General features: G+C 41.6%; 1 protein-coding gene across 4 annotated transcripts in view; it reads right to left on the reverse strand.

Annotated features, from left to right (window-relative positions):
- The window catches only part of LOC145994042 (cilia- and flagella-associated protein 65-like), an 85957-nt gene that overhangs the window by 24273 nt on the left and 39777 nt on the right, over positions 1–21907 (reverse strand). For 3 of the 4 annotated variants that reach the window (XM_083130128.1, XM_083130139.1, XM_083130133.1), the window contains one exon: positions 542–1051. The exons of the other annotated variant lie outside the window; for it this stretch is intronic. In XM_083130128.1, coding sequence (XP_082986254.1) covers positions 542–1051 — 510 coding nt within the window. The remainder of the gene's footprint in view (positions 1–541; positions 1052–21907) is intronic. 4 annotated transcript variants of the gene reach the window in all.

Below are 21907 nucleotides of genomic sequence, written 5' to 3' on the forward strand. Positions count from 1 at the left end.
TTTAAAAAAAATCTGAAGAAACGTTTTGGAAAATGAAGATCTGTACTGCAGCATATAAGAGCCAAAACTTTGACAACTGTACTAAGCTAAACAATTCCATTTTGTTTTTGTAATTTGCAAAATTAAAAAAAAAACACTATGCTAGCTTCCCCATTTGCAACTCTCCCCTATACATGTGGGTAACCCTGGGGGAAGGGGGGGGGGGGGGAAGGCAGAGAGTGATGTTGATCACATCACCTCCAAAAATGGCCTGGATTGAGAATGTGTGGGACCCTACCTCCAAATCCCCTTGTGCGCATTCGTGGCATGGTGCAATGTAAATGGGGAACTTTAGAAAGGCACGAAAAATTATAATACAGTGGAAGCTCGATTTTACGATCTCCAGAGGAGCAAGCTGAAAAACTTAAAATGCAGGAAAATGTAAAATCGAGGAAAATTTTATAGCATTTTGCTGTGTTGGGATTATCAATGTGGGAACATGTAAAACCTGGGAACGTAAAATTGGGATTCCACTGTAATAATTTGAAAAATATTTGCTTACTGGTATCTGTAAACCTCCTTCAATTATAATAAATTCTTCTTGCCTCCTAATTTTGATTTCTTCTATGATTCTCACATTACTTTGATACACATCTTCAGCTGATATGTTATATATGTAACACTGAACTTTACACTGCACGACTGATGGGAAGCAATAGCTCTCAATGGCAATTCTGCATCCAACGAATTCGCCTGCCTTCAAAACTCCACCATCCGGGATCATGCTGATCTTCAATAGATCATTAACATAAATGCTCTTCCACAGAAATCTGTATGTATCATTCGAGACATTCTTGACGAAGACAACCCTGTGTGCTTTCGAATGAATTGAAAGTGTCTTGATTATAAGCTGAGATGCAGAGAGAACTACTGGAATTGCTGGAACCAGTGTTAGATTTTGGTCAGGAGTTTTCTCTCGTAAAGCTGGAGTGTGGTCCTTAGTGTTACAAATTCCATCACCTTGAATCAATATTTCTTGAATTCTGTTCCCAAACCTGATTGGCACTGTTACCTGAAAGTTGAATACAAGTATAAATTATTTTATCGTTTTACACATGGGTTGTAAATTTAAAAGTGGTAACACTGTCAGGAAGAGGTGATAACACCGTGCATGTGCTATTAGACGATGAGTATTGTCAGTTGGGGCCCATGTCGATGTGTGGAGTGCCAAAAGTGGTTGGTGCAGTGAGTGCTATTGTGTATGTCTTCTTCTATGGTGCTCCGGTCCGTATTCGGTCTATAGCCTCCCCAATCTTCCTCTTCCATCCCGTCCTATCAAGGCTACCCACTCTAACCTTTTAGCTCTTATATAAACTGAGATGGGTACATCTTTGTAAAGTTCAAGTAATTCCTGATTGGTTCTTATTCTTCAAATATCTTGCACTTTTATTGGTCCAAATATTTGCCTCAGTATTTTCCGTTCAAACAAGTCCAAGTGTTTCACTCCTGTATATAATTATGCTGCGAATTAGTGTTTTATACAAAGTAACTTTGGCTCTATGGTTTACTCCATGACATTTAATCAATGGTAGTAATGAGAAGTATGCTTTATTGGCTCTTTGTATTCTATTTCTTACTTCTATCATCTCATCATTTTTGTCTGTGATGAATACTCCTAGATAAGGAAAACTTGATACCACTTCCAATTCATGTCCTCCAATTTTTATATGATTTTCCTTTGACTTTGCTTTCTCAGTTTGGACTAATATTTTTGTTTTATTTGTGTTCATTTGTAATCCAATGTCCTTCCCTTTCTCCTCTAGTGTTTCCACTACTTCTTTAATTGATCTTATGGATCTTCCTATGATATTGACGTCATCTGCATACTCAACTATTTTGGTTAACTTATATTCTAATGTTCTTCTGGTATCTATCATTAGTTTCCTTATCACATATTCCAGAGACAGATTGAACAAGAGTCGTGCCAAGCCATCTCCTTGTTTGAGACCTTGTTTAACTGAAAAGCTCTTTCCCATATTTGCTTGTATCTTCACACATGCCTTGGTGTTCTGCATCGTCATTTCTACCAATCGAATTAATTTTGAGGGTATTCTGAATGTACTCAATATGTTTCCAATTTTAGTTCTATCAATGGAGTCATATGCTTGTTTAAAATTGACAAAGACTTGTGTTATTTCTATGTTCCCTTTCCAACACTTCTCCAGTATCTGTCTGACTGTGCGTATTTGATCTATTGTAGACCTGTCTTTTCTGAAGCCAGCTTGGTACTCTCCTAATGCTTCTGCATATGGTTGCAGTCTTTTCTAAGTATGCTTGTCAATATCTTGTATGCTACACACAGCAACGATATTCCCCTGTAATTTTCACACATTTGTTTATCCCCTTTCTTGAATATGGGGTAAATTATACTCTCCATCCAGTCATCTGGCATATGTTCTAGGCTCCAGACTTTGCATAGGAGTAAGTGTAGGGATTCTAACAACTTATTCCCTCCATATTTCCATATTTCTGCTGGTATCCTGTCTTTCCCTGGTGCTTTGTTATTTTTTAGGTTCCGAATGGCTTTTCGAATTTCTGCTAGTGCTCTTCTGGTTCTTGTGACTCTTCTTCCCTACTTGGGTCATTTCTTGGTCCTCATTTTGGGGTTCTGTGTTGTTCAGTAACTGTTCAAAATATTCAGTCCATCTAATTAATATTTGCTTTTCATTCCCCAGTAGTTTTCCCTCTTTATCTTTGCAGATGTTTGTTCTTGGTTTAAATCCTATATTTCCTTGTATGCCATGTATGTATTTCTTTGTTTAAAGTCTTGATTGACTTTATTTATTTTCTCCGTTACATGGTTTCTTTTCTTCCTACGACATATGTTGTATACTATTTTTCCTAGCTCTTCCAGTTTTTTGTTTCTTTGCTCTTGTTGGTCTATCTAGATATGACTGATATACTGTATCTCTTTCTTGGATGGCCCTTTTGCATTCTTCATCAAACCATTCCTACCCTTTGTTGTACTGCATTGGTCCTAACACCATCTTTGCGGTTTCCTCTATATTTGATTTTATCTTATTCCATATTTCTTCTGTTTTTTGCATGCTGTTTGTGCCTACTTGTTCTAGTTTGTGCACTAATTCTTTCTTAAACCTCTGACTATGTATCTTTCCTGTGACTTTCTTAATATCGTACTTCTGATTCGTTTGTTTTGTTTCTTTGTTATTTTGTTATTCGTCCTCTGAGACTACTTTGACTAGGTAATGATCTGTTCTGCAACTGGACCCTCTGTATAATTGTACATTTATAATGCTTGTTGCTCTCCTTCGATCTATCAAAACATGGTCTATTTGATTGTTGGTTCTTCCACCAGGTGATCTCCATGCATACTTTTCTATTTGTTTTCTGGGGAACATTGTGGACGCTATTATCATATTTTTACTACGTAATTGCCAGGTCTACGAGTCTTTGACCATTATTGTTAGAATTTTCATGTAAACTGTGCTTTCCAATTGTTTTTGTAAATTTCCTCTTTGCCTATTTGTGCATTCAGGTCCCCCATTATCATCTTCACATCGCTGGATGGTACACTGTCTATTGTCTTTTCTAGTTTATCATAGAAGTCATATTTTATTGATTGTTCTTTTTCTTCTGTAGGTGCATAGACATTTATAATGGTTACATTAAAGAATTTAGTTCTCATTCTTATTTTACATATTCTCTCATCTATAGGTTTAAAATCAATTACGTTCTCTTTCATTCTTCTCTCTATGAAGGCCACCCCTGCTTCTATATTTCCTTTCTTTTTGCCACTACTGTATATAACATGTGTCTTTGTATCCCATATATCATTATCTGTCCACCTTGTTTCCTGTAGGGCAGCTATTGTATGTTATATTTAATCAGTTGGTCCGTGACTATTTTCAGGGCCCCTTGATTGAGAAGTGTTCTGATGTTCCATGTACCCATCTCAATGTCCACTATCCTTTCGCCTTGGTCGTCTTATTTATGTCCATCCTTCCGAGGCTCTGATTGTGGTTTCGTACCTGTTGGAATTTTTCAGGGCTGAGTTGTTGGCACAGCACCCAACTCCCAACCTGGGGGACTACAATATTCTTTCAGTGTTTACTCCCTTAGCCTTTGAAGTTCCCTTCTCCACAAGGCAGTGGTTTCCCTCTTCTCCCAAGAGGGTGTGTTGCCTCTTCCGCCATCTCTGCCATTCCGAATGTCTCCTTCTCCACCACAGATGCTGTTGAGGTCTTCACCTTATCCCTGGTAAGGGGCCCTCACAAGGTGCTACCATCCGGAGCCAGATGGAGCAAGGTTTTTTTTAAAGAGGTATTACTCCTCTTATTGTGTATGTACGATGTTCAAATGAACACCATTGTGTTCATTGCCCTAAAACATGTTTGCCAGGATAAGGCAGCGATTTTGGATCAAAATCCAGGTGGGCCGTGGCAAAAATGCACGAGAATGTCATCAAGACTTGCATTAAGCCTGTAGCAACAATACCTAGCCATATCTGATGGTTGCACAATGGTCACAATATCGGGAACCCAGCAAGATGAAATTTTCATGTTCTCACTTAACATCCCAACCTTTTCAAGAAATGCACTTATCCATTGTGCAACTATCAGATACAGGCTTCATGCAAGTCAAGATGACAATTCTCCTTCGTTTTTGGCACAGTCCACCTGTATTGTAATCCAAAACTGCTGTCTTACCTTGGCAAACATGTTTTAGGGTAGTGAACAAAATGGTGTTCATTTCAACCTCGTCCATACACAACAGCACTCACTGCACCAACCACTTTTGGATCTCCACACATCAACATGGGCCCAAACTGGCAATGCTCACCATCTGACAGAACCTGCATAGTGTTATCAGCTCTTCCTGACAGTGTTGCCTCTTGTAAATTTACAACCCATGTGTATATATATATATAAGTAAAGAGCAACTACACAATGAACAGGTCTTACAAAAATATACTATCTGATCAAAAGTAACCGGGCACCCCATGGCAATAGTGAACTGACACGTAGACATCACAGTGATGTCACAGTCTGGTAAAAAAAAAAAATAGAAGCAGGGCATTGCATAGTGTCCGTAGCTATGAAGTACCAACAGAATTGGGTGGTCAGTAGATCCCAGTGACTTCGAATGTGGACTTGTTGTTGATTACCACGGGTGTTAGAAGTCTGTTAGGGACATTTCAATCTTTCTGTAATTGCTGAAATCGACTGTTCGTGATGCGATTGTGAAATGGAAACGTGAAGGAGCAATCACAACAAAATCGTGAACAGGTAGGCTGCATATACTGACAGACCAGAACCAACATTGTTGAAAATGGTGGTGTGTGAAGTGCCAGTCATCACTGGAAACAATCACCCGAGGGTTCCACACTGCTACTAAAAATACAGTCAGCACCATGACTTCATCAAAAGCTGAGTGTAATGGGATTTCAAGGCATAGCAGTTGCCAACAAACCAAACATTTCTGGTCTGAATGATAAGCACGGCCTGAAGTTGATTGATTTAATTGGTGTTTTAAGCACTTTATGCACAAAAAGGCAAATTGGGACTGGACCTACAATTTAAAGTGGGATCCGAACCACTGTGCCTCCACTGGGTATCAAAACCCAGAACCCCTTGATTACAAGGCAACGGCACTATGTCATTGGAGAGGTGGTATAAGAGTGATGCCACTGGGCAGTGAAGAACTGGAGACGTGTTTTGTAGTGATGAATTACACTACACCATGTGGCAGGTGGATGGTAGGGTTTGGGTGTGCCGTATGCACGGAGAACGATAACTACTTTCATATGTAGTGCCTACAATGGAGGTTGGAAAAGGTGACGTTTTTCCAAGAATGGACTTGGCTCTCTTGTAACACTGTACAACACTCTCGCTGCAGCATGGTACAAGGACATTTTGACCAGCTGTGTACTTCCTACAGTGAGAGACCAGTTCCCTGATGACCATTGTGTATACCAGCATAACAACACTGCCTGTCATAACGTTGGGACCACGTACGTGAATGGTATGTGAACAATCGGGTTCTTGAAATGGACTGGCCTTACCAGTCCAGATCTGAACTCCACTGAACACCTATGGGACTAATTAAAATGGCAACAATGCTCTAGACCCCAACGTCCCATACCAGTAAGTACCTGCTCTGGCTACAGTTTTACAGGAAGAATAAACTGCCATTCCTCCAGAAAAATTCAGATGGCTGGTGGCAAGTTTCCCTGGGAGAATACAGGCTGTGATCAAGGCAAAGGGTGGACCAGCTCTATATGAATGTCCAGTAGTGGGAGTGTGTCACAGGAATAGTGTGACTATAGTTTCGGGTAGATATCAGGATACTTTTGATCAGTGTGTGTACTAACACTAATTCTTAATGGTTTTCTTGTATTTTGCTACTTATCATCACTCTACCACCTCTTTATGTTGATTGTGATGAAGAAGGTGAATGATGAACAGTCACATGCTAAACTTGGGCACCTCAATGGCCCAGCATGGTACACTTACGACCTCGCTTCATCATTGCAATACACAAAAAGAGACAGAAATGTAGCATAAAATAAGAAAAACACAAATACTTCTTATTCAGTATAATAAACACTACATTTATAAATATGGGTTTTAAGGCCAGTTCTCTTGTAATGTTTTCAAAACTATTGCACTTTATTTATTTGGGGAAACATTTTTTTAACATAACATCTATACCAAAAATGCTTTAAATGCTGATGAATAAGAAGATTTGAGGTCACACCTATTTGGAATGAGAAGACAAAAGTATGGTGTTATTATTAATGCTGAAAGTTAAGCCAATTCTTGAATTTTCTTCATTGTGATATGGAACTGGTTGCTTTATTTTACTTCACTTTTTGTGCCACTTTTTAGCTAATTTGCAAAGATGGGGATGAGTGATGACATGATGAAATTGATGAATGGACACTCACAACATCCACGCCCAGACCAAGATTCGAACCTGGGACCCCTGGCATCATAGCATGATGCGACACTTGAGAGGGTACAGAAAACATTTATAATATTTATACATTTCAAAATGTACAGGATCTATTATGCATACTCAAATGTATTGGAAAGATTAGAATTGGTGGGATTAAGTGTTACAAGATTACAGATTGAATCCAAATATGGTAACAGTATATTTTATGGAGAAATTGCTTGTGTATTCTTACTATGCAAAATAATGCAGAATACCAAGACACAGCATAAGAACATATTGCCTACTAATGCTGTTGATGACTAGCAAAAAATATTTTTTTAAAAATGCATTATTGATTGACTGGTTGATTGATTTGGTTTAATTTACTTTGCTTTTCTGAAATTTTTTGGGTAATCACGAAGATGAGGATGAGGGATGATATGATGAATTGACACTCATAAAGAACACCCATGCCCAGGCTGGGATTCAAACATGGGACCCTCGGCATCGTAGCATGCTGTGCTATGGTGGGCAAGAATACATTATTAAATAGCCACATTGGTAAATACAAAGAAAAATCTTGTTAAAAATAACACAGAACACATAAACAGCATGATACAAGACACTTCATAAGTTTGTCCAAGGAATCAACTCCATCTCGGAGTCTGGGCTGGTCGATATATGGCATAAAAGGTTCCGATGATGTTGCTTGCTGTGTCTGCCGGAATAGTCGTTGCAGTCTTGGTAAGTTTCTGGTTGTCTCGATTGATGGCTGAGGGAGATGTTTTTTTTTAGTTTGACTACATTGGCGTTGAAATTTGAATTTTTAATCACGTTTACACCTTCCTTAATATTCTGTTAAAAAAATACAGGAAACCTATTAATGCACGTGGTGAATTTAATTACATGTATTTTATAAGTTTGTTTTGCTATTTGTAACATATTTTTATTATATTTGAATGTGTGTATTGTTCATTGGTTAGAGATAACAATGTCTATTCATGTATTTTGATTTTAATCTGTGATCAAACTTTTTCACTCTCGAGTTAGACCCTGAATTATCTTCACGAATTATATTATAAATTACTTTTTAACACTATTATAGAAGTACAGGGAGAGAAGGCAGAATAATAACAACAACCTTCCAGCATCATTCCCACCAGGACAGTCCTACAATCATTTGTATAATGTGCTTGTTGATGAAAACCACAAAAACATGCCTGCTCTGGAAACTGATTATAAGGCAATGGATGGAATAAATGATATATTGTTTGCATGCCATCTTTCCTTTCAAAATTTATAATCTTCCTAGCAGGGGTGTCCATCCATCCCAAGACCCTGGATGCAGTCCCCCCCAAATTCGTTCATCATAATCTCCCAAACCCCCACCCCCAAAAAATTGATAAATATAGAGTAACTGATTTTAATTTAGATGCAATAGCTGGAATTGTTTTGGAGTTCGACTTGGGAATATTACATAGCTTCATTCTGGAAGGAGACAGGATACAGTATAAAATATTTCATAAATATAACTTTTTACCTTCATTTTAAAAGTTGTTCAAAGATAAAAATGGTAATCGGGGGTCATTAGTATAAGCTATCGGAACTGGACTTACCGTGTCTGCTAGCGCCAGACTTGCACTCCGATAGGTTCACCTAACTGTTTAGGGTGGATCCATTCCGATTACGGGGCCTTGGATGAGTCCCGCATCGTTATTTTTTGTCACTACCTCCCCGTGCCGGGAGTGGGTAGTTTGCGTGCCTGCTGCCTTTCATAGATGTGGTAGCCGTTTCTCAGGCTTTTACAGGGTCTCTACTAAATGTTTGTCTTTAAATTCCAGGATTTTTCCAGGTTTGTCCAGGTCTATTTATATTATTCTCCAGGTCTATATTTTTTTAAACAAAGAAAAGTTGAGAAAAATTTGCAGTAACTAACAAAAGCAAGCTGAGTTCTCACCTTTAACTGCCGTGTAATTCATATCCCTTGGTAGTAGTATATTTTTTACATTTTGTTTTTACTACAAAAGTTCTAAAAATTATTAATTTAAACTCTAAGCATATGTTAATTTATATAATTACACATTACTGCATATTCTTCTTGGACGGGGAATGGCCAGTTACTTCATTTTTACAAAATTTACTCATACTCATACAAATTTATTCATAAAATATACTCATACAAAATATACTTTTCGCTTGTACAATAATTCTGTAAGTAACAAAAACAATGTGTTCAGATTGGAGTTCTTTGAGTACAACATTTTCTAGTATAACTTTCTTCCTTTTCTTGACATTTACAAATATTACCAGCAGCTATAAATGAAAGCATATGTTCTCATACATGTTCACACACTGTGTAAGGCAAATAAGAAATTGCAGAACAAAACCTAATAATCTTGATTCTTATACTTTAGAGTTGAATGTGGCTTTTACCTTTTTTGCTGCTGCAACTGCTTCAGCTTCAGCATCAGCCAGCAGCCTTTTTATTTCTAGCATTTTTATTTTCTCTTTAAGGCTTTTCTTTTCTTGAGATTCTCTGACTTCTTTTTCACTACAGTCTTTCAAATACTCATTCCTCCTCCTTGATGCATTTCTAACATAATGAATCATGCTCTTCGTGATATAAACATTGGATATTCCTCCAGCAGCTTGTACAGCATCTAACGCACTTCTTTGAGCAACCAAGCTCTCGTCTTGTAGATTTTCCACAAAGTACTCTCTGTTAACGGAGAAGCTCCTTTCTACTGCAGCGTTGCTGTGAAAAAGAACACAAATTTTATGCATGAAGGTGTTAAAAGCACTAGAAATGCCTTACTTGGTGAACAAATCATGTAGGAAAGAATCTAATCTCTTGTCTTTTTCACTGAAATTTAACAACTTTTGTGTTATTTCAGGATTCGAACAACTTTAAATACTCTCGTTTAACCGTGTCAGCAACTACAGGTGCCATTTGTTGCTTTTCCACAAATGTCTCAAGAGCAAGTGTGATTCATGACTCTCAAAGGGTTTCATTGACCATAGTTTCTGAAGACAAGCAATTGGCGCCTCTCGTAACTTTGAACTTCAACAGGCATTTCTGCATAAGCTTTTTGCACAGTTCTTGCAAAAATTTTCTGCATTCTCCTTTAAAACTGAGAACTTCAATATCCTTAACTCCTTTAAGATATGTAGCTGCAGAAAATCCAAGATCAACTAACCTAACTGGTTTTAAGATTTCCTTATCATAAACATCTAATGAGAGCAAACTCTTTGAAGTAGCTGCACCCTTTAAAATATCTCCTTTTACGAAGCGGCTTAACAAACTCCATATCAAAGTGTTTAAGTCATTACAAAGAAACGGAAGCAGTAGACTGTCTGTCTGGTACTTTACGAGGAATTCTTCTAGCTCTACAGATATAGAAGAAAGGAACCCCAATCTCACAAGTAAAAGTATGTCACTGATGTGGGTCTTCACTTTACTAAAGTTTGATGTTCCAAGTTGTTTTGTTTTCACTGCATCGACATAAATTTTTAAGGCAGGAATCATGAGCATTGAACGATTGATCACTCTTCAATTTTCCACCCACCTAATGGAGCAGAACTTAAGAGGAAATGCCTGTGTTCTTGAGGCTGTAATGAAGTATGCCCATCTAGATGGAAAGTCCTTGAATAAGTAGTACAATGATCTCAAAAACTCAGTTCTTTTCCAACCAGCTTTGTTATGCAGTCTTGAAAGCCCCATTAACAATATGTAACGACCATGTTCCTGTTTCCAAGAGCTGTGGACCATTACCAAATTCTCCACTCAGAAAGGTCTTCAAATCGCTGAGAAATTTCAAATTAACATTTGGGCCATCAAGAGAAACTTGTAGTAACTTAGAATAATCGAGACCCTTTTCCTTCCAAGTGTTTAAAAATGCATTCAGCAAATCTTGAGCAGTACAATGACCAAGGAATACTGACGTTAAATATCACGTCAACACTTCGCAGTGACAGACTATGCTCAAGTATCCCCATCGTCGCCATCCACGTACTCACAAAACATATGCTCTTAAGTGAAGTGGACATATGTAGTGAAAATGGTAACTTTGAGAAAAATCCAGGTTTTCTTCAGGTTATCCAGGTTCCAGGCTAATTCTAGGTTTCCCAGGTTTTCCAGGTCAGTAAACACCCTGTTTTATCATTTTGCCTTTTTTCTTTTCATGAGTTGTTTACTGCTATCATTTAAAAAAAATTGATTTTCTCAAAATTTCAGGAGGAGCTGCAGCACAATCACCTCTCTAACCCTCACCCCACGTATGAGTAGTGCACGCACAAATATTTATGCTGCAGTTGTGTTCATACACAGAGCCGTAGACAGTGAAAATAGAATTTGGTGCCTCCTGCAACAAATTTTCCTCCTATGCTTAGAGTAAAAAATTTCTGGATTGAATCTCAAGTACAAAATTCACTTCCTGCGACAAGTTAGAAATGCACATTTTACATTATATATTTTTCTGTTGTATTGGGTTATTTACAATGCGTTACTATGTAGTATATTTAGTACAATTATTGCAGAATAGGGAAAAGACAATACAGTAGTACTTCTAATTGAAAATCGTTAAAATGGTGCACCTAGAGGAAGAAATCGCGCGGGCCAAGTCCTGTGAATACACCGAGGGCCGGTTTTTAAATGACTGGTCAACTTTTTGGTCAGCCAACCACCAGTTGGACTTCATCTCCAGTCTTAACCAACACGGGGTTTTTCAATGTAAAAATAACCAAAGGTTCGTTGAGCTTAAGTTGGGTGCGTAACAATTGTGAGTTTGCAATGCTGAGCGAGAAATTCAATCCCACTGCCATTTAGGTGTGTAAATTCAAATCAAATTTCGCCTGGTGTGAAAAGGTAGGACTACAATAAGGCACATGCGGTTGTTGAAATTCATTGTTTACATTGAAAATACAGAACCTAACATGCTACGTATTTCGTTCCTACAAAAAACCATGAGGAGAAAACACTTACAGTACATTTGGCTTTTTTCTTGAAACAGATCGACTTCACAAAACACAAAATGGTAATATGGTATAATAGTTCAGGCAAATTAGGAAAAAGAATGGAAAAAATTCGAACAGAGATAAAAATTGGTAGATATCACCAGTATAGTATTTCAAACAACATACTAAAAGTCCCCGACAATCCGAGTTGTGCTCCGGTCGCCATATTGAAAAATGGCGGATGAACGGTGACATTTGATCATAATTGCTTTATTAACTAAAAATGGTAAAGGCTGAGCCGAAAATGTGTTCAGACATAAATTAAAGAAAAGAAAATTTCCAATAACTGTAATAAGATACATTTTTGTGATTTAAAGAACTATTTCACTGTTAATAATATATGTAATTTCTTTACAGGTGCTGGCCGTTGTGGAACTTGTATGTAATGTATGTGATCATTGGAAAACAAACTGAATAACCTTTTTGGCAGGCAACAATGGATATAACACAATATTGTATTATTTGTGAACAAACGTTGAGTGAAGGTGACACTGTGGTTGTGATAAAAGGCTTAAATGCTATAAAGAGCAGCAGTTTACGTCGAAAAGATCGAATATTAGAGAAATTGGAAAATGAGACGAACGCGAGGTTACATATTAAGTGCCGTAAAGACTATACTCGTGAGAGTAGTATCACTGCTGCAAGTAATCGTTTGCCACAAAATTCAATACTCCTTCGATCAGCAGTACATATATTTGACTTCAAACGTGATTGCTTGTTTTGCAGTGAAGTTTGTGATTTTCAAGCAGAAACGAAAAATAATGTGAACAGACGAGTTAAAATATTTGAAGTTCAATCCTTAACATTCAAGGATCAAATCATTGAGGCTGCCATCAAGAGGAATGATGATTGGCGAAGGACAGTGCTTGATCGAATTCGTACCGTTATGGATCTAGTTGCAGTTGAGGCTAGGTATCACCATCCTTGTTTCACTAAATTTACCTACATCGGGAAAACGTGGGAGGCCTGAAGATGAGTGTATTTCTGCAGTTATGCTGCTACCTTGATGATGATAACAACGAGTGTCAGTACTCGATGAAAAAACTTATGACAAAGATGAAGAAATATCTTCCACAAGATACTGATGTCTAAGAATAAACTCTTAGGAAACGCCTATGGGATCACTATGGAGAAGACATGATAATAACAACACGTAAAGGGCAAACCTCTACAGTATGTTTCCGTGATACAGGATATAAAATATTATCCAAAAGTTGGTACACACAGAAAGAAGAAGATCCAAAGAACGAAATACTTATCAAAAACAAACTGAATGAATTATTCCTGGTCAGCAACAATTTCCTCATCACTTAACATTGCAGAACTAAGATACAATATGGTTTCATTGTAGGATGCACATAAACCCATGCTTGATAACATATCAATAAGATTTCTTGAACCAAAATGTCTACGTAGATGAACTGCAAGTCCAATCTGAATCACTGAATTGAAAGCATGCTCAATACACACACATGTTCTTTGGATGGAGTCTTCATTTCCTTCTATTCGTTTAATAATCACACCCTCTGTAAAGACCCTTAATGTATCTGGAACCATATCATCAGCTGTCTTCAAGCATTCATGTGGATTTGGATACATATCTTTGGCATATGTTTCAGATCGTATATCTTCCCGAATTATTGCGTCAGCAGTTCTAACAATACTAAGTCTTTCGTTCTTTGGATCTTCTTCTTTCTGTGTGTACCAACTTTTGGATAATATTTTATATCCTGTGTAGCGACAGCCACTGTGGTGTAGCGAAAGCCGCTGACTTTTGCTGCCACCTAACGGGGGAGGGGGGGGAGAGAAGGAACTCCTTCCGCCTTACCAGACGCGAGGTGATTGACCCCTGGAAGCAGGGGTGAAAGACAGGGGACACAAAGAGCACAGTGTACTCGAGGCATCACGGAGACAACGACGGGAGCGGCCTCCTTCGGAATTACTCAGTGTTTGTAGTGCAGCTGTAGTGTTCATCTAGAATAAACAAGAAGGTAAGACAACATCCTTTGATTTGGTGATTATACCCCAAACTGGTGACCCCGACGTGATCTTTTTTTGGGGGCCGTGAATTGTGATTGCCCCCTTTGTGTACCATACCAGCCGGATCGAACAAGTGCACGCTAGACGATGCACCCAATTCCCCTTTGTTCTGGATGCACCAACTACACCGCGATGACAGAGGAACTTCAAGCGCAGCTCGATCAACTCAGGTGGGAAAACGAGCAACTCAGACAGCAAGCACTTCAACCGAGGACTCCAGCACCGCACGCAGTACAATCGCAACAGGATTCCGTACATCGAGTGAGTGTGAAGCTCCCCCCCATTCTGGCCCGAGGACATGGAATTGTGGTTCTCCCAAGTGGAGGCCCAGTTCACCATCGCCCACATCACCCGGGAGGAGACAAAGTTCGCATACCTCGTGGGACAGTTAGAAGGTCGGTACGCGTTCGAAGTGAGAGACATTATACGTACACCACCGACAACCGACCCTTACACCCGGCTGCGGACAGAACTCACGCGAAGATTTTCCCTGTCTGAAAATCAACGATTGCGGCAGATTCTGATGGAAGAAGAAATGGGCAGTCGCAAACCGTCCCAGTTCCTACGTCACCTCCAGTCACTCGCAGGCACCACTCCCATGCGTGACGAGTTGCTGTGTACGTTGTGGCTATAACGCCTGCCCGCTCAAGTTCAAACGATTCTGCAGGTGCAGTCTTCGGAACTTCCGCTGGACCAACTTGCCACGCTCACGGACCGCATCGTGGAGGTGAGCCCCCCCATGCTCACCCCCGCGACAAGCAACATCGCCGCACAGTCCGTTTCGCCCAACCCGCCGGCTATTCCTGGACTTCCTGGACCACTTTGAGCTGCTACCGGATTGTCGCAACAAGCGCCTGCTCGATGGACGAACGGGACTCTTGGCTCCCTGCCAGCCAACGAACACCACGCAACCCAGCATCAAGGCCTTGTCGGACGATTCTCCATACAGCGACGTCCTAGCCGATTTCCCGACGCTCACGTGTCCCGCCAGCATGCCGCGAGAAGTGCGTCGCTCCACGGTTCACTACATCCGGACCACCCTGGGCCATCCCGTGTCCAGCCGACCTCGCCGCCTCGCTCCAGATCGCCTACAAATAGCCAAGGCCGAATTCGACTCCATGTTGCGCGAAGGCACCGCACGTCGCTCCGACAGCCCCTGGTCTTCGCCGCTGCACATGGTACCCAAGAAAAAGGAGGGTTGGAGACTGTGCGGGGACTACCGTGCTGTCAATGCCCGGACGATTCCCGACAGCTATCCAGTGAGGCACATCCACGATTTCAGCAACCACCTCCACGGATGCACCGTCTTCTCGGTCATCGACTTGGTCAAGGCGTACACACAAATTCCTGTCAACCCAGACGACATCCCGAAGACAGCGATCACCACGCCATTCAGGTTGTTCGAGTTCCCATACATGTCCTTCGGACTACGCAACACCGGACAGATGTTCCAGCGTTTCATCGACGAAGTGCTCTCAGGACTGGATTTCTGCTTTCCATTCATCGACGATATACTCGTCTCATCACGCAACCACGAGGAACACCGCGAACACCTCCGCGCCCTCTTCGGACGTCTCTCGGACCACGGCATCCTGATTAACACCCAGACGTGTCTGATTGGGACCCCCTCCGTCACGTTCCTTGGGTACGAAGTCTCCGCTGCCGGCACACAACCGCTTCCCGACCGCATCGCAGACCTACAGGACTTCAAACGTCCAGCCACGGCTCGCGGCGTGCATCGCTTCCTCGGCATGATCAACTTCTACCGTCGTTTCCTGCCATCCTCTGCCGAACACCAAGCTCCTCTGCATGCTGCCATCACCACCCTCCGAGGATCCCAGCCATTCCCATGGACGCCGGACCTAGAACAAGCTTTCGAGGCCTGCAAGACCAGCCTTGCCAACGCCACACTCCTGGCCCATCCGCATCCCGAAGCTCCACTGGGACTTTTCACTGATGCCTCCGTCACCTTCGTCAGTGCATGCCTGCAACAGTTCGTCAACGACTTGTGGCAACCCCTCGCCTTTTTCTCCCGGAAACTCACCACCAAGCAGACCGAGTGGCCACCGTACTACCGCGAACTTCTCAGTCTACGCAGCCGTTCAGCACTTTCGTCACATCCTGGAAGCGCAACACTGCACCATATACGTGGATCACAAGCCCATCACCTACGCCTTCCAGCAGCGGCATGACAAACTACCTCCAGTGCAACTCAACCAACTTTCCTTCATCGCTCAGTTCACCACGGACATCCGCTACATTGAAGGCACCTCTAACGTGGTGGCGGACGTGCTATCGCAGGTGGACGCAGTTCGCGGGAACACACCCTCCCCGATCTGCACTCCCTCGCCTCCGCCCAAGAAGAGGAAGATGAGCTCCGTGAGCTCCTGAACGGCGATTGCGATCTCCACCTCCAGCTCATGGACATACCTGGCACCGAAGTCAAACTCTACTGCGACACCTCCACCACGAAACCCCGGCCGTATGTACCCGCCGCCGCATTTTTGATGCCTTGTACGGCCTCAGTCATCCCGGTACCCGAGCATCCACGTGCCTAATCGCGTCGCGTTTCGTCTGGCCCAGAGTCCAGCAAGACTGTCGCGCTTGGGCCCGATGTTGCCAATACTGCCAGCGCACCAAAGTTTCCCGACACGTGCACGCACCATTGGGCAATTTCGTTCCTCTGTCTGCAAGGTTTCAGCACGTGCACATCGATCTGATCGGGCCTCTCCCATCAGCGGGACCCTATAAGTACTGCCTGACAGCCGTGGACCGTTTCATCCGTTGGTCCGAAGCCTACCCCTTGGAACGCATCACCGCGGCGGACGTCGCGACGGCCTTCATATCATGCTGGATCTCGCGATTCGGTTTCCCTGCCAGCATCACCACAGATCAAGGGCGGCAATTTGAATCCGAACTCTTCCGTGAACTAGGACGGACCATCAGCTCCGAGTGCCATCGCACCACCAGCTACCACCCATGCACCAACGGCATGGTCGAGCGCTTTCACCACCACCCTGGCTCCACCTGGATAGAAGCCCTGCCCCTCGCGCTCCTTGGGATTCGCGCAGCCATCAAAGATGACCTCGCAGCATCGCCTGCCAAACTGGTGTATGGCGAACCTCTCCGACTCCCAGGAGAGCTCATCGTGCCAGCAACAGCCACCCGGATGAAAGACCCTTCCGACCTGGTTTCCAGACTTCGGCAACACATGGCTCGCCTTCGACCACAATCCGGTTCCCGTTTCAATCAATCCAGCATCTTCGTCTTCAAGGACCTGTCAACCTGCACCCATGTCTTTCTCCGTGACGACTCCGTACGAGGCAGCCTCCAACCACCGTATTCCGGACCACACCAAGTCCTAAGCAAAAACGGCAAGACCTTCACCCTGCGACTCAACGGTCGTGAGACCCGCGTCAGCATTGACCGGGTCAAACCAGCCTACACCTGGACGGACGACGTCCCACCAACCAAGGATTACTCAGAGACACCAACGCACCCCCCCACCAACCAACCACCATCGGCGCAACGTCAAGAGAGTCCGTCACCAAAAGGTGACTACGTCACCAGTTCTGGTCGACACGTAAGATTTCGCCTCCCACACAAGGTGTAACCCTTTTTCTCCCTGGGGGGCTGGTGTATTGACAGCCACTGTGGTGTAGCGAAAGCCACTGACTTTTGCTGCCACCTAACGGGGGGAGAGGGAACTCCTTCCGCCTTACCAGACGCGAGGTGATTGACCCCTGGAAGCAGGGGTGAAAGACAGGGGACACAAAGAGCACAGTGTACTCGAGGCATCGCGGAGACAACGACGGGAGCGGCCTCCTTCGGTATTACTCAGTGTTTGTAGTGCAGCTGTAGTGTTCATCTAGAATAAACAAGAAGGTAAGACAACATCCTTTGATTTGGTGATTATACCCCAAACCTGTATCACGGAAACATACTGTAGAGGTTTGCCCTTTACGTGTTGTTATTATTATGTCTTCTCCATAGTGATCCCATAGGCGTTTCCTAAGAGTTTATTCTTAGACATCAGTATCTTGTGGAAGATATTTCTTCATCTTTGTCATAAGTTTTTTCATCGAGTACTGACACTCGTTGTTATCATCATCAAGGTAGCAGCATAACTGCAGAAATACACTCATCTTCAGGCCTCCCACGTTTTCCCGATGTAGGTAAATTTAGTGAAACAAGGATGGTGATACCTAGCCTCAACTGCAACTAGATCCATAACGGTACGAATTCGATCAAGCACTGTCCTTCGCCAATCATCATTCCTCTTGATGGCAGCCTCAATGATTTGATCCTTGAATGTTAAGGATTGAACTTCAAATATTTTAACTCGTCTGTTCACATTATTTTTCGTTTCTGCTTGAAAATCACAAACTTCACTGCAAAACAAGCAATCACGTTTGAAGTCAAATATATGTACTGCTGATCGAAGGAGTATTGAATTTTGTGGCAAACGATTACTTGCAGCAGTGATACTACTCTCACGAGTATAGTCTTTACGGCACTTAATATGTAACCTCGCGTTCGTCTCATTTTCCAATTTCTCTAATATTCGATCTTTTCGACGTAAACTGCTGCTCTTTATAGCATTTAAGCCTTTTATCACAACCACAGTGTCACCTTCACTCAACGTTTGTTCACAAATAATACAATATTGTGTTATATCCATTGTTGCCTGCCAAAAAGGTTATTCAGTTTGTTTTCCAATGATCACATACATTACATACAAGTTCCACAACGGCCAGCACCTGTAAAGAAATTACATATATTATTAACAGTGAAATAGTTCTTTAAATCACAAAAATGTATCTTATTACAGTTATTGGAAATTTTCTTTTCTTTAATTTATGTCTGAACACATTTTCGGCTCAGCCTTCACCATTTTTAGTTAATAAAACAATTATGATGAAACGTCACCCTTCATCCGCCATTTTTCAATGCGGCCAGAGCACAACTCGGATTGTCGGGGACTTTTAGTATGTTGTTTGAAATACCATACTGGTGATATCTACCAATTTTTATCTCTGTTCGAATTTTTTCCATTCTTTTATGACATTTTGCCTAATTTTACTGTACTATAAATAGTTATTCTTTTTCTTACGGAACGAGAGATCAAATACAAATAACTAGCTATATAATAAGAAAAAATAAGTTGACGTTTGCACGTATATTATGAGTACAATTTTATTCCCAGTTTGTACAGTCAACGGCAAAGATAATGGTAGGCAAATTGCCACCACTATTTTCACTACTTTCTTATTCTACATCCTGTGTTGTTTTAGTGAATGAAACTATGTTGGTTCAAAGCAGACATTGTTCTCTGCTTATTGACGTATTTATTTCAATCATTGTCATCACATTGTGTAATTCAGACCGAATGAAAATGGTGGTGGACAATTCGCCTGCTGTTTCTTTCGCCGTTGGGTACACATATCGTACCTGGGAGAACGTTGCATCACAGAGAAGTTAAATATTATCATTAAACATTCAAACATTGCAGCCAACTTTTACAAGTATCTCGACTCGACGATATTCCAAGCATTTTTTTTTATTTTAAGATTGCGCAAAATAAAATATAGAATCAATGCCCAAATGGTGATAAATGAACTATATAAAAAAAATATTAAAAAAACTGTCTGCAGCAGGACTTGAACTCGCGACATAAAATGGAACTTCCACTACCAGCTACTGCCTTCATCCACTACACCAACTTGCCACTTTGAAACTGGCTTTACAATAGGATAGATGTATTTGGTGCATGTAAAAGTCTGGAGACAATTTCCTTTGTTCTACCTGTTACTACACACTTCATTTGAACTCTGCCAAGCACAACAAGTTTATTTTTGAACCAATGTAACTTTTTATTTAATTATTTCTCGTTCAATGTGCCTGATCTGGTGAAGATCGATCTTCTTATGAGGTAGCCATGTTTGTTCGAAACTACCAGTCATCTCGCTGACCTCCAAATGAAGCACGGATCAAGTTTACAGCCACTTAACTTCCAGTTGAGGAGTTGACCGCTGATGAAAAACCCAAAATTGCAGTAACCCCTAGTTATTTGCCCAACCAGAACTTTGATCGCACATTGAAAAACCGGCCCTGAAAAGGTAATAAATTTGAAGCAAAATTCTTGCAAATTTGCCATTGCGATGCTCGATTTGTGGGACAGTCCGTTTTCCTGTCGATTTGGTATTTTAAAGTCCACTTTATGCACAGTAAGCCTAATCGGGACTGGACCTACAGTTTAAAGTGGGATCCGAACTACTATGTGCCTCCACCGGGTATCGAACCCTGGACCCCTTGACTACAAGGCGACGGCGGTTTTCCTGTTGAAGAAGCACTTCTTGGGCTGTTGGGGAAGTGATCTATTCACCTAATGAACTGCGGCATCATCTCCTGAAAATTCACTAAAATATTCAAACAACACTTGTATAGTAGTATACAAACACTAAGGATTATATTTTTAAAACTGATGTTATTAATCAACACTAAGAATATTGTTCATGTCTGGTAATGCAGTAGCCGACCTTCGTGGCAGAGTGGTTAACACAGCACACTATGACGCCACAGGTTTGAATTCCAGGCTGGGTATGGGTGTTCTTTGAGAGTGTCCCTTCATCAATTTCATCATATCATCACTCATTCTCATCGTCTCCATCAGCCCGAAGTGGAACAAAAGCGACGCTAAATAACAAAACTCAAATCGAATCAAATCGTAATACAGCTGTAGTATAATTCTTGACAATCATCTAATCAAAATGCCAAACATGGAAAATTGCAACTGAAGTGAGCAGGAAAATTTTAATATCTATTTCTTTGCAAACTTACAAAAAAATTAATTTAATGTAATTTGGTGTCAATGTTTTTACAGGATGCCATGACATTTACTCTTTCCTAGATTTTCTCCATTTGCTCATGGATGCCAACAACAAAAAGAGTGCACCACTAAGAACCAGGGTGGAAAATTGATACAATCTCAAGTAAATGGGGAGACAATCTATAACTCCAATAACATTTTTGTATATAATATTATCCCAAAATATGCCACCCTTGTACACTGTGAGCAGAATTGCGAGGGAAGCGAACAAGAACATTTTTAGGATACTTATTACGAAACTTTAATAGTGTGATTTAAAGTGTGCAGGTTATTGGCCCACAGCACCTGACCTTGGTGATAGGGCTGCCACCTAATCCTCCAAGCAGGCTAATTTTATGTCGGGGTATTTTCCCCTAGTCTTTGAGGATTCCTCCTCTCCACAAGACAGTGGCTTTTTCTCATATTTATACTCGATGAGAATGAGTGCCTCCTCCGCCAGGTATGCGGTTCCAAAGGTCTCCTTCTCCGCCAGTTGCTGTTGAGGTCTTCACCGTAACCTGGCAAGGGGCCCTTACATGGTACTACCAGCCGGTAAGAAGGAAAAGGGGGAGGCCTAGACAGACGTGGCGAAGATCTGTTCACGCTGAGGTCTTGGAGGAAGGAAAGAGCTGGAATGCAGTGAAGAGAATTGCCGTCAGTAGGACCAGGTGGAGATGCTTTGTTGATGCCCTATGTTCCACAGGGAACAACAGTAATTAAGTCAAGTCAAGTATTACGATTGATTGATTGATTGAGTTGGTGTTTTAAGTCCACTTTATGCACAGTAAGGCTAATCGGGACTGGACCTACAGTTTAAAGTGGGATCCGAACCACTATGTGCCTCCACTGGGTATCGAACCTGGGACCCCTTGATTACAAGGCAACGACGCTACCACTGCGCCATCGGGGAAGCACTAAGTCAAGTATTACGAAACTGGCAATAATACTACGCGTAATTTAATAAGGAATCAATATTTTCACAAGGCGCCGTGAGCTTTACTCCTTCCAATTTTTTTCTGTGTTTGCTCCTTCAGCACCCACTTTGCCTCA

The sequence above is a fragment of the Lepisma saccharinum genome, chromosome 1 (genome assembly GCF_977018435.1).
Source record: "Lepisma saccharinum chromosome 1, izLepSacc3.1, whole genome shotgun sequence".
NCBI lineage: Eukaryota > Metazoa > Arthropoda > Insecta > Zygentoma > Lepismatidae > Lepisma > Lepisma saccharinum.